At 41.5% G+C, this 12,729-nt stretch overlaps 1 protein-coding gene across 3 annotated transcripts in view; it reads left to right on the top strand.

Moving 5' to 3' along the window:
• WDSUB1 (WD repeat, sterile alpha motif and U-box domain containing 1) overlaps nucleotides 1-12,729 on the top strand; it is a 70,841-nt gene that overhangs the window by 52,430 nt on the left and 5,682 nt on the right. Inside the window, exons 10-11 of one of the 3 annotated variants that reach the window (XR_012154266.1) lie at nucleotides 7,876-8,065; nucleotides 10,435-10,575. Coding sequence is in view for 2 of the 3 variants with exons in the window: in XM_073305555.1 (XP_073161656.1) it covers nucleotides 10,435-10,575 (141 nt within the window). In the remaining variant the exon portion in view is untranslated. Of the gene's footprint in view, nucleotides 1-7,875; nucleotides 10,576-12,729 lie in introns of those variants that run through there. The other 2 variants (XM_073305555.1, XM_073305556.1) reach the window with 2 other exon arrangements.

The raw sequence follows: 12,729 nt of genomic DNA, 5'->3' as shown, positions 1-12,729 counted from the left end.
CCCCTGCTCTAAGAATAAACAGGGATTTATTATCATATTTCCATCCTTGTGTTACATGTCATATCAACCTTATAAAGAAATGTGGGGCAATTTTGCTTCTGATTTTTCTTACTCTCTGGCATCTGCTGTCATTTCTGATTAAAATGACTCCCACAACAATGTGACTGAGTTTGAATCCTCTAGCATACATTGTCTGAGACAGTTGATTAATTGTACAGTAAAGCAGGAAGCACTGGTGTGTTAAAAGCATGTTGGCAGATCGTGATAGTTTTGCATGACAGTCTACAGATAAAGTACAGTAGTTAGACTGAATGGTTTGGGTAGCAAACCTTTACTCCAGTAACAAAGATTGAAAATTATACCAGACTAAGAACTATCATTTGCTATATTCAGTACTCTCCCATTGCTGGAAACCCAGTGACAGATTCAAAACCAGCTTCAAACCAACAGGCAAAAAACAGAAAGCTTTATGGTATTGCTTAACATACGCATCTGCGACAGGGATGGATCACTTGATGATTACCTGTTCTGTTCATTCCTTCTGGGGCACTTGGCACTGGCCACTGTCAGAAGACAATATACTGAGCTAAATGGACCTTTGGTCTGACCCAGTATGGCCATTCTTCTGTTCTTATGTTAATCAGTTAAAGTTTGTAATGCACTATTGTATTGCTCTAAAAATCACCAGAATACAAACACACTGTAGTCCTATGTCTGGAGGCTAGTCATTCCCTTAAGTCTCCAGCATTGTTAGAGAACTGTTCCTTGAAAAACATCCCAATGTTTGGCAGTTATGCATGGACCCAAACTCAAACAGATGAGCTCCACTTCTGCAGCAAGAGGCTGTGATGACTTAAAATTCCCATACACCATCTTTATATAAAAGGAGTCAGTTAAATCTAGAAATCCCTGAAAAGTTTTTTAATCAACCCTTCCCAAAAGTCTATGGCCCTCCCTTTTTCATAGTGGTGGATAGCAGTTGTTTATGGGGGGAGGATTTTTTTGTGGGGAGGGTTAGATTTTGCAGTTGCATCCAGTGAGCTGTTCTACCTTCAATCTTAGTAGAGCAAGCAATATATAAACCAGGCAGAGAATTTGCAATAATGTATTCATGTAAATTAGAAATCCCAATTGCAGGCACTAATTATGTGTCAAAGTTTGTAACTGTGCTTCACTAGAAAAGGACAACTATGACTAAACAAATGTACATTTTGATCATACATTTATGAAAAAAGTGTTAATTGTCTGAATTGTGCTTTATTTTTTCATATAAAATGGTGTTTGGTCTGTGGAAGGAGGCTGTATGTATACTGTCAGAATTATTTTCCTTGTGGGTACTACTTTTCTTTGGTTTAAGTCAAATATATATTTGATGCTCTTGATTCATTCACTGAGGGCTTGGCTACACTTGCGAGTTACAGCACAATAAAGGAGCCCTGAGCGCACTAGCTCACTACCCGTCCACACTGGCAAGGCACGTAGAGCGCTCTGACTCCGCGGCTACAGCGCTGCTGGTACTCCACCTCGGCGAGCGGAAAAACGTTTGCTGCACCCCCGGTGTGAATGAGAGTGCATTACTGCACTCTGATCAGCCTCCGGAAACGTCCCATAATCCCCTTAAGTCAAGTGGCCGCTCTTGTCATTGTTTTTGAATCACTGCAGGAATGCGGATATGCCCTTTGAAAGCTCCGTTTCTGACAGCCAGCTGCTTATCCGCTCTGAGACCAGGCAAGCCATTAGTGTGGAATGCTGTGTGTGTGAGAGAGAGAGAGAGGGGCAGGGGGGAGGGGGGTCTGCTGCTGTCTGAATTTACAAGACAGCATGCTGACATGCTCTCAGCCCCTGAAAAACCCACTCTCTCTCCCCCCACATACACACAACACGCTCTCTCTCACGCTCCACCACCACCACCCCCCACTTGAAAAGCACGTTGCAGTCACTTGCAAGTTGGGATAGCTGCCCATAATGCACCGCGCCCAGTGCCGCTGCAAGTGCCGCTAATGTGGCCATGCCAGTGCACTTGAAGCTGTCACTGTGGACAGACTGCAGCGCTTTCCCTATTGCGCTCTCCGAAAGCAGGTTTAACTCAAAGCGCTCTACACCTGCAAGTGTAGCCATGCCCTAAGATTTCTACATGGAGCCTGTTTTGTTCTGGTAGTGGGGCTAAGCGTATGCAATTTTAATGTAGTACTTTATGTAGTATAATAACAATACTGCAATTCTGTGCTAGTTTGCAAATACCCAGATCAGTATATTAGTTTTCTTTCCTTGTAAATCAGAAGGAGAATAAACTGACTCTCAGCCAAACATGAAAATAAATATAATTGTTTCTTACTTCCCTGTATTATCTCTCATCTCTTTTATATTTAGTGGTTGGTTCCTGTTATTTAGCATTTAGTAGTATAGGTTGACTCCCATCTCAAACTGGCCCAGGATGCCACCTGCCATCGCTTATTTGTTAAATGTTCAAATACAGTAACTCCTCACTTAAAGTCGTCCCAGTTAACGTTGTTACGTTGCTGATCAATTAGGGATCATGCTCGTTTAAAGTTGTGCAATGCTTATAACGTCGTTTGGCAGCCGCCTGCTTTGTCCACTGCTTGAAGGAAGAGCAGCCAGTTGGTGCTTGCTGGTGGGGGCTTGGAACCAGGGTGGACAGGCAGCCCCCCATCAGCTCCCTGCTCCCCTAAGGTCCCTGTGCAGCAGCTGCCCAGTAGGCTAGTAGCCGGCAGTTCAGCTGTCCCTCCCCCCACTACCGTGTGCTGCTCCTGCCCTCTGCTTGGAGCTGCTCTGCAGAGCCTCCTGCTTGCTTGGGAGGGGGTGGGGGGGGGAGGAGGGCTAATGTCCCCCCTGCTCCTGCACCCTGCTTACCCCATCTCCATAGAGCAGGGGAGACACACAACAGGGCTCAGGACAGAGGGAGCTTCCTGGTAGCAGCTGCTGGGGTCTCAGCTTGCTGATTAATTTAACAAGGTAGTGTACTTAAGAGTGGTGTCAGCATACCTAAAGGGAAATGTGTACGTCTCTCTCTTTCACACACAGGGGGTGTGTCTGTCTCTGTCTGCCATGCTGTCTCCCCTTCCTCCATTCGTGCTGCCTTGTAGAGTGTGAGGCTACATTAACAACGAGTTAACCCTTGAGGGCTCAGCCAATTGCTAGTTCATCATTTAGCAGTACGGCATTCCCTGGGAAATGTCCCACCCTCTGACTCCACCACCTCAACCAAGCTTCACAATCATTGTCGCTGTGTACAGTATTAAATTATTTGTTTAAAACTTATAGAGTGGGTGTGTGTATATGTATATATAGTCTTTTGTCTGGCAAAAAAAAAATTCCCTGGAACCTAACCCCCCTATTTATGTGAATTCTTATGGGGAAATTTGATTCGCTTAACATCGTTTTGCTTAGTCACATTTTTCAGGAACATAACTACAACATTAAGTGAGGAGTTACTGTAGGTTCCTTTATGCTTTCTTCCATGCTGCCCCTCACGCTGGGGAGAAGCTCTCCATAAATATCAGCAAAACGTGCTCAATATCCTCCATCAAAATCCTCCTTACAACTCTCTTTTGTGAGGCCTACAAATTATTTTTGACAATGCTTAGGCTGCTGGTGTGCTGAAACCATTGCCTATCATGCTGACCAGTATTCTCATTGTTTCCTTGTACTTCCCTGACAGACTATATCCATCTGTTGTCTCTTGTCTTATATTTAGATTGTAAGCTCTTCAGAACAGGGACTGTCTTTTTGTTCACTTCGTACAGTACCTAGCACAATGTGACCTAGTTCACGGCTGGGGCTCCTAGGCTTTACAATAATACAAATAATAATAGAAAATCTCAGGGCAAGGTGTTAATGAAATACATTGTATGAATCGCTGTATACATACTCAATATAAAACTCTATAAAAAGAGTTAACCACGGTGGTGATTAGGGGCTAGTTTTAAGAACCCCATACAGTAACTCTACCAGCACGGTTATTAAAGGGATTAAGCTCTCTTCTTTGTCCAAGTAGAGGCCAGCAAAAGAGGTGGCACTGGCTGTGGTTCCTTTGAGTTGAAGAGCTGCTGGACAAAAGGAAAGTTAATGACTAAATCCACCTAACTTATCACATGCGCTCCAGGGCAGATGACTTCAGCTAAGGGTTTCCCAGGCATACAGGTGCCTAATAAGATTTTTCTAAAGCACCTAACTCCCAGTCATGAAAATCAATCCCTAAATGTCTGTCTTTTGAAAATGAGATTTAGGCACCTAAGTCACTTTAAGTGCTTTTGAAAATTTTACCCTTTATGATGTAAGATCACTGGGAGAACTTTAAAAGAGGAAACCTTGTTTGGTTCCACAGTCCTAAGGAGAGGTCTCCTTCTCTTGTCCTAAGCTGGATAAACCTTGGGATGGGTCCCATACAGTTCTTATGCAAATAAATTATGTGGAATATAGAATTTAGTTGTATCCCAGGACAAAGACCAAAGTTATCTATAGAGATCATCTAAGGGAGACAGAATATCATCATGGACAACCCCAGAAACTGAGAGCACAGCTGTGGAAACTGAGACTGAAAAACTTGTGACTAAGGCTGTCAAGTGATTAAAAAAATTAATCATGATTAGTCGCACTGTTAAACAATAGTAGAATACCATTTATTTAAATATTTTTGGATGTTTTCTATGTTTTCAAATATATTGATTTTAATTACAACACAGAATACAAAGTGCTCACTTTATATTTATTTTTATTACAAATATTTGCACTGTAAAAAACAAAAGAAATAGCATTTTTCAATTCACCTAATACAAGTACTGTAGTGAAGTCTCTTTATCATGAAAGTTGAACTTACAAATGTAGAATTATATAAAAAAACTGCATTCAAAAGTAAAACAATGTAAAACTTTACAGTCTAAAGTCCACTCAGTCCTATTTCTTGTTCAACCAGTTGGACAGACAAACAAGTTTGTTTACATTTGCAGGAGATAATGCTGCCCGCTTCTTGTTCACAGTGTCACCTGAAAGTGAGAACAGGTGTTTGCATGGCACTGTTGTAGCTGGCGTCACAAGATATTTACATGCCAGATGCGCTAAAGGTTCATGTGTCCCTTCATGCTTCAACCACCATTCCAGAGGACATGAGTCCATGCTGATGATGGGTTCTGCTTAATAATGTTCCAAAGTAGTGCAGACCTATGCATGTTCATTTTCACTATCTGAGTCAGATGCCACTAGCAGAAGGCTGATTTTCTTATTTGATGGTTCGGGTTCTCTAGTTTCTGCAACAGAGTGTTGCTCTTTTAAGACTTCTGAAAGCAAGCTCCACATCTCATCCCTCTCAGATTTTGGAAGGCACTTCAGATTCTTAAACCTTGGGTCGAGTGCTGTAGCTGTGTAATGACACTGGTTCTGGTGGGACCCAACTGAGAGTGCCAATTCAGTATAAATTGCTTAAAGCAGGGCAGTTACAGCCCAAGGCTGGGGTTTCTGTGCACACCAAGGCAAACCAAACCAGCCAAACAGAGAAGACTTTGATTTTACCCCACTGCCTAACCACAAGTCACACAAGCAATTCCCTTAGATACTCTAGTTTCCCAGTATCACCAACAGTGCCACTCATTATGGGGACGAATGGTTATGAAAGCCAATACCCCAGTAAAAGAAGAGAGGTTTTCTCGATCCCAAAGGACCAAGCCCCAGACACAGGTCAATAGCCAAATCAGATCTTACCCACAAATCACTCTGTTGCTGATCCTTTAGAATCTAAAATCTAAAGGTTTATTCATAAAAGGAAAAAGATATAGATGACAGCTAGAATTCGTTAAATGGCATCAATTACATACAGTAATGGCAAAGTTCTTGGTTCAGGCTTGTAGCAGTGATGAAATAAAGTGTAGGTTCAAATCAAGTTTCTGGAGTACATTCACAGCTGGGATGGGTCATTCAGTCCTTTGTTCAAAGCTTCAGTTTGTAGCGAAGTCCCTCCATAGTTATGAAGCAGGATTGAAAACCAGATGGAGATGAGGCAGCTGCCTTTTATAGTCTCTTCCAGGTGTAAGGATACCTCTTTGTCCTTACTGTGGAAAATTACAGCAAAATGGAGTCTGGAGTCACATAGGCAAGTCACGTGTCCATGCATGACTCAGTTCTTTACAGACTCAATCCATCGGTGGTCTTCCTGAAAATACCATCCTGGCCACTATGGATCTAGAAGCCCTCTACACCAACATTCCACACAAAGATAGACTACAAGCCATCAGAAACGCTATCCCCGATAATGTAACGGCAAACCTAGTGGCTGAACTTTGTGACTTTGTCCTCACCCATAACTGTTGCACATTTGGGGACAATGTATATCTTCAAATCAGGGGTATTGCTATGGGTACCCGCATGGCCCCACAGTATGCCAACATTTTTATGGCTGACTTAGAACAACGCTTCCTCAGCTCTCGTCCCCTAATGCCCCTACTCTACTTCCGCTATATTGATGACATCTTCATCATCTGGACCCATGGAAAAGAAGCCCTTGAGGAATTCCACCATGATTTCAACAATTTCTATCCCACCATCAACCTCAGCCTGGACCAGTCCACACAAGAGATCCACTTCCTGGACACTATGGTGCTAATAAGCGATGGTCACATAAACACCACCCTATTCCTACCTAATTGCCTCCAGCTTTCACCCAGACCACACCACACGGTCCATTGTCTACAGCCAAGCTCTACGATACAACCGCATTTCCTCCAACACCTCAGACGGAGACAAACACCTACAAGATCTCTATCAAGCATTCTTACAACTACAATACCCACCTGCTGAAGTGAAGAAACAGATTGACAGAGCCAGAAGTGTACCCAGAAGTCACCAACTACAGGACAGGCCTAACAGAGAAAATAACAGAACGCCACTAGCCGTCACCTTCAGCCCCCAACTAAAACCTCTCCAACGCATCCTCAAGGATCTACAACCTATCCTGAAGGACGACCCATCACTCTCACAAATCTTGGGAGACAGGCCAGTCCTTGCCTACAGACAGCCCCCCAACCTGAAGCAAATACTCACCAGCAACTACATATCACACAACAGAACCACTAACCCAGGAACCTATCCTTGCAACAAAGCCCGTTCCCAACTGTGCCCACATATCTATTCAGGGGACACCATCACAGGGCCTAATAACATCAGCCACACTATCAGAGGCTCGTTCACCTGCACATCTACCAATGTGATATATGCCATCACGTGCAAGCAATGCCCCTCTGCCATGTACATTGGTCAAACTGGACAGTCTCTACGTAAAAGAATAAATGGACACAAATCAGATGTCAAGAATTATAACATTCATAAACCAGTCGGAGAACACTTCAATCTCTCTGGTCACGCGATTACAGACATGAAAGTTGCGATATTACAACAGAAAAACTTCAAAACCAGACTCCAGTGAGAGACTGCTGAATTGGAATTCATTTGCAAATTGGATACAGTTAACTTTGGCTTCAATAGAGACTGGGAGTGGCTAAGTCATTATGTAAGGTAACCTATTTCCCCTTGTTTTTTCCTACCCTCCCTCCCCCCACACTGTTTCTCAGTCGTTCTTGTTAAACCTTGGATTTGTGCTGGAAATGGCTCACCTTGATTATCATACACATTGTAAGGAGAGTGATCACTTTAGATAAGCTATTTCCAGCAGGAGAGTGGGGTGGGGGCAGAGAAAACCTTTTGAAGTGATAAACACCCATTTTTTCATGGTCTGTGTGTATAAAACATCCTCACTGCATTTTCCACTTTATACATCCGATGAAGTGAGCTGTAGCTCACGAAAGCTTATGCTCAAATAAATTGGTTAGTCTCTAAGGTGCCACAAGTACTCCTTTTCTTTCTTTACAGGTGGCAGCCATGGCCCACATGCTACCTTGCAGGTTCCCAGGATGACTTCTTATGTGGATTGGAGTTTTCCAAGATCCATTGTCAGTTAAGTGTTTCTTGATTGGGCACTTAATTTGCACATTCCTTTCTCAAGAAGCTGACCAATTCCTTTACTAAGGCTACTTCAGAATCAAAACACATCGATTTACAAGTACATAGCAAATATTTATAACTTCAACTACAAAAATTATGCATGCATACATACTGTTAGCATACTCATAACCAGCAAATCATAACCTCTCCATAGACCCCTTACACGACAACCTTTATACAATATTTGCTGCAAATATATAACACTAGTTGCAACAGTGATCTGTACAGTTACAGATTATGTCAATAACGTCACAAGCTGTTTTTAGAAATCTCGTCTTGGTACCTTCTTTGTGTTTTGTCAAATCTGCTGTGAAAGTGTTCTTAAAATAAACAGCATGTGCTGAATCGTCATCCGAGACCACTATAACATGAAATATATGGCAGAATGCAGGTAAAATAGAGCTGGAGACATAAAATTCTCCCCCAAGGAGTTCAGTTACAAATGTGATTAACGTATTTTTTTTTAATGAGCGTCATCAGCATAGAAGCATGTCTTCTGGAATGGTGGCCGAAGCATGAAGGGGCATACAAATATTTAGCATATCTGGCACGTAAATACCTTGCAATGCTGGCTACAAAAGTCCCATGTGAATGCCTGTTCTCACTTTCTGGTGACATTTTAAATAAGAAGTGGGCAGCACTATCTCCCGTAAATGTAAACAAACTTGTTTGCCTTAGCGATTGGCTGAATGAGAGGTAGGACTGAGTGGACTTGTAGGCTCTAAAGTTTTGCCTTGTTTTGTTTTTGAGTGCAGTTATGTAACAAAAAAAACCCGACATTTGTAAGTTGCAATTTCACGGTAAAGAGATTGCACTACAGTACTTGTGGGAGGTGAACTGAAAAATACTGCTATTTTTACAACGCAAATATCTGTAATCAAAAATAATATAAAGTGAGCAGTGTACACTTTGTATTCGGTGTTGTAATTGAAATCATTATATTTGAAAATGTAGAAAAACATCCAAAATTTTATAACAAATTTTAATTGGTATTCTGTTGTCCAACAGTGCGATTAATTGGGATTATTTTTTATCACAATTAATTTTTTTAAGTTAATTGTGTGAGTTAACTGTTTTTAATTGACAGCCCTAGTTGTGACAGTAACAGATATCTTAGACCAGGATGAGCAAGACTGGTCATACTGCTTCACCTAAGAGATGCCACAGTGGCAAATTGCACATGATAGGAGTCAAAGTGGCCACTCTCTGTTTCCTGAGAGGAAATGATTAAAGGAGAAAAAGGCTTTATAAAGACCTAGATGGGAATAAAAGGGATTTTGGAAATGACAGTATGTGAAATCCTGAGAAGAAAATGCTATATTTATGCAACAATACTTAAATCTAGAGTATTTTGTTAATTTGTCTTGTTCTGATTTGGGGGATATCCCATTTTGGTGCCTTTGCAGCTGTCTGTGAACTCGCCTTTCTGTCAGAAAAGATGAAACAACCTGAAAATGAGGCTATTATAGCAAATCTGTTGATATGCATGTATGAAACTCCATAGACAGAGTTGAGGGTCTCGTTTAAAGGACTCCTACAATAATCACACAGATGGTCATTAAGGGAACCATAGGGGATAAGCACTCCTTTATCCTGACAGGGACTAGCAAAGGAGCCAGCTCCTGTCAAACTGTCAGAGGTTCCTTCCTGTTGCAAAGCAGCTGCATAAAGCGGGTGGGATTAACCCTACCCAGGCTCACCTAATTCATGAAAGGGTATGTCTACACTGCACCTGAGAGCAAGCCTCCCAGCCCAAGTAGACAGACTTGCATTAGCCTCAGCTCAAGGTAGTTTGCTAAAAATAGCACTGTGGATCTTGCAGCTGCAGTAAATATACAAGATAGCTCAGATCCAGAGGGTTGGCTGGATTTGAGACCCTGAGTTGCTTTCTGAGCCACAATGTCCACACTGCTGTTTTCAGCGCACTAACTCAAACCCTAACCCTAACCTGCAGTGTAGACATAGCCCTAATGCAGTCCAGTGCATGACTTCAGACATGGGCTTGTCTACACTAGAATCATGTTAAACACGTGTTAACTCATGCTATGTTAAACATGACGTGGCACTTTGGACTGCACATCAGCTGTTAGCTGGTCGTCACGGTTAACCTGATACTCTGCTAGATTCGGAAAATAGGTGATGTTTTAAAATACACTGGGAAACAAGTTTTGCTCAATATATTTTTGAACATCACTTGGTATATAGTGTAGATAGCCTTTTATGCCTTAAAAAACAAGTTAGTTGGTCTCTGTCAACCATGAGGAAAAAGTTAGAAACGATGTATTTACAGAGCTCCTGAAATACTGGAAAGGTCTTCCAGTTTGCACCAGAAGCAATCTCTCTGCCTGGGAATGTGTTTGTGTTTCAGAGGTTAATGTGCCAATAGGAAATATGTTCCAAGGATTCTAATCTATCATCCCTTTTCAGAGTCTCTAGGTTTACGCAGTAAAGTCTTCCGGAAGATTGAGGAACTGAGGATCAAGGTGGATTCTGTTTCTCTTGGTATTCCAGATGAATTCTTATGCCCTATAACTAGGGAGCTTATGAAGGAGCCTATCATTGCAGCAGGTATGTCTATGAGCTACTTCAAGTTTATTAAAGCAAATTGTTCAGGTGTAAAGATGAATACTGGGGAACTATTAATCAATATATATCTTGAAGAATGATAAGTACATGCATTCTGAATTCCTAGTATCCTTATGTGTATTCAAATTTCATCAAGGTAAAAAATAAATTTGTTTCTGCTCTTCTGAATATTTGGCTTGTGAAATCATGCTTCTGGTATTAAGATACATAAAATTTTGTAAAGGGCCTCTTATTTTGTGCCTATGCAAATTGTGTAATTACAAGACTAATTACGCAGTTGTTTTGCACAAGTGCAGGAAATGAGCACATACAAAAGTAAACCCCTTTAAAAACCTGGCACTGTATGTCTGTCAGTAAAAATAGAGAGGATATATGAAATGTATTATGTCACCTAAAAAGCTTGGATGGAACTAGAACCACAAATCCCACTGCAATTCAAATAGATCCTGGATTTATCAGATGTGCTGCATCTGTTAGTAAATGTTTATGGGATTAGGCCCTAAGTACCCAGATGGGGAAGAACTCATACATCTGTTGCCTTTGCAACTGTAACTCAGCCATAATGATAGTCTTTTATTTCCAAAATTACATGCTGTTTTTTCCACAGGACTTCTGTCTCATACAGTGCACAGGATAGACCTGCTGTGGGGATGAGTCAGGGTTGTGTACAGAAATTAATTCTTGTCTGTAGCACAACTTCTTCATTTGTTGCAGAGTTGGAAGGTATGTAGTGAATAAGATGGGATTACAGGAAGACAAAGGATAGTATCATGGTTAAATCAGTTGAATCCTGCCCTGGGTAATTGGTTCTATCCCTATCTTTGCCACAGAGTTCCTCTGTGATGCTAGGCAAATCACTTAAACCAAACTTTTCACTGATTGTGTGCACCTCATTTCATGTGTGCCTGACTTGAGACCCTGGTTCTGATTTGCAGAAGCATTGAGCACTTATAGCTGCAACTGAAGTCAACGGAAACTATGCTTTGACTGTATAAAGTGCCTGTATAATGTTCTGAAAAATCAGGTCCTAGGTGTGTCAAATTAGGCACCCAAAATTAGTGGACTCTTTTGACCTTAATCTCTCTCTGCCTCAATCCTCACCTATAAAATGGATAACGCCCCCTCATCTTATAGGGTGTTGTGAAAATAAATTAATTATTTGTGAGGCACTCAGATATTGCAGTGATGAGTGCAAGAAAAAAGTCCATGAGGAAATTAATTTTGTCTCCACAACAGGACTTGATTAGTGGGCAGTAAATAAGACCTAGGGTTACACATGGAAAATGAAGATAAAAAAAAAAAAAACTGGATAGCTGCTCATTAAATGAGCACTCTCCATCCTACGCACTAAATGAGGCAGAGATCCTGTGGAAAAATAATATGTGATCATGGAATTAAAAGCTGTATCAGAATGCATATGCACGGGGGCCGAGTTAAGGTTACAGGGGCAATCTCAATTCTGGCATTTCCAAACTTTTGAGTACTTGGTTCTGCAATCTTAGTTTTCTGTTAACATAGTTTTTATGTGTAAATTATATATATAAAACCCAATCCAACTTTTGTGCACCTCATGCATCACAAGAGTGATGGGTATGCAGGTGACTTTAAGGGGGGACTCGATCACTGTCTATAAGTACCTACATGGGGGAACAAATATTTGAAGAGCTCTTTAGTATAGCCAACAAAGGTACAATACAACCCAGTGGCTGGAAGTTGAGGCTAGACAAAATCAGACTGAAAATAAGACCATTTTTTTAACAATTAGGTTAACTAGACATTGGAACAGTTTACCAAGGGTCATGGTGGATTCTCCATCACTGGCAATTTTTAAATCAAGATTGGATGTTTTCTCTAAAAGATATTCTATAGGAATTGTTTTGGAGCAGTTCTATGGCCTGCATTAAATAGGAGGTCAGACTACATGAGCATAGTGGTCACTTCTGGCCTTGGACTATGTGAATCTGTGAAAGTCTCCTGTGCTCTCACTGATTCTGGGGTGCTGGTCCAGTGCCCCGCATAGTGTAGAACTTCTTGAAGGCTGATTTACATTATGTAAGCTGCTGGTAAGCCAGCTGCAGATGGTTGAAGTGTAGGGATGCCTTGCTACTCCCAAGGCACTGAGGAACAAGGAGAGAG

Source organism: Lepidochelys kempii, chromosome 11 (assembly GCF_965140265.1).
Source record: "Lepidochelys kempii isolate rLepKem1 chromosome 11, rLepKem1.hap2, whole genome shotgun sequence".
NCBI classification, from domain to species: domain Eukaryota; kingdom Metazoa; phylum Chordata; order Testudines; family Cheloniidae; genus Lepidochelys; species Lepidochelys kempii.
The sequence above is the reverse complement of the archived record's forward strand: the minus strand, read 5'-3'. Positions and strand labels throughout refer to the sequence as shown.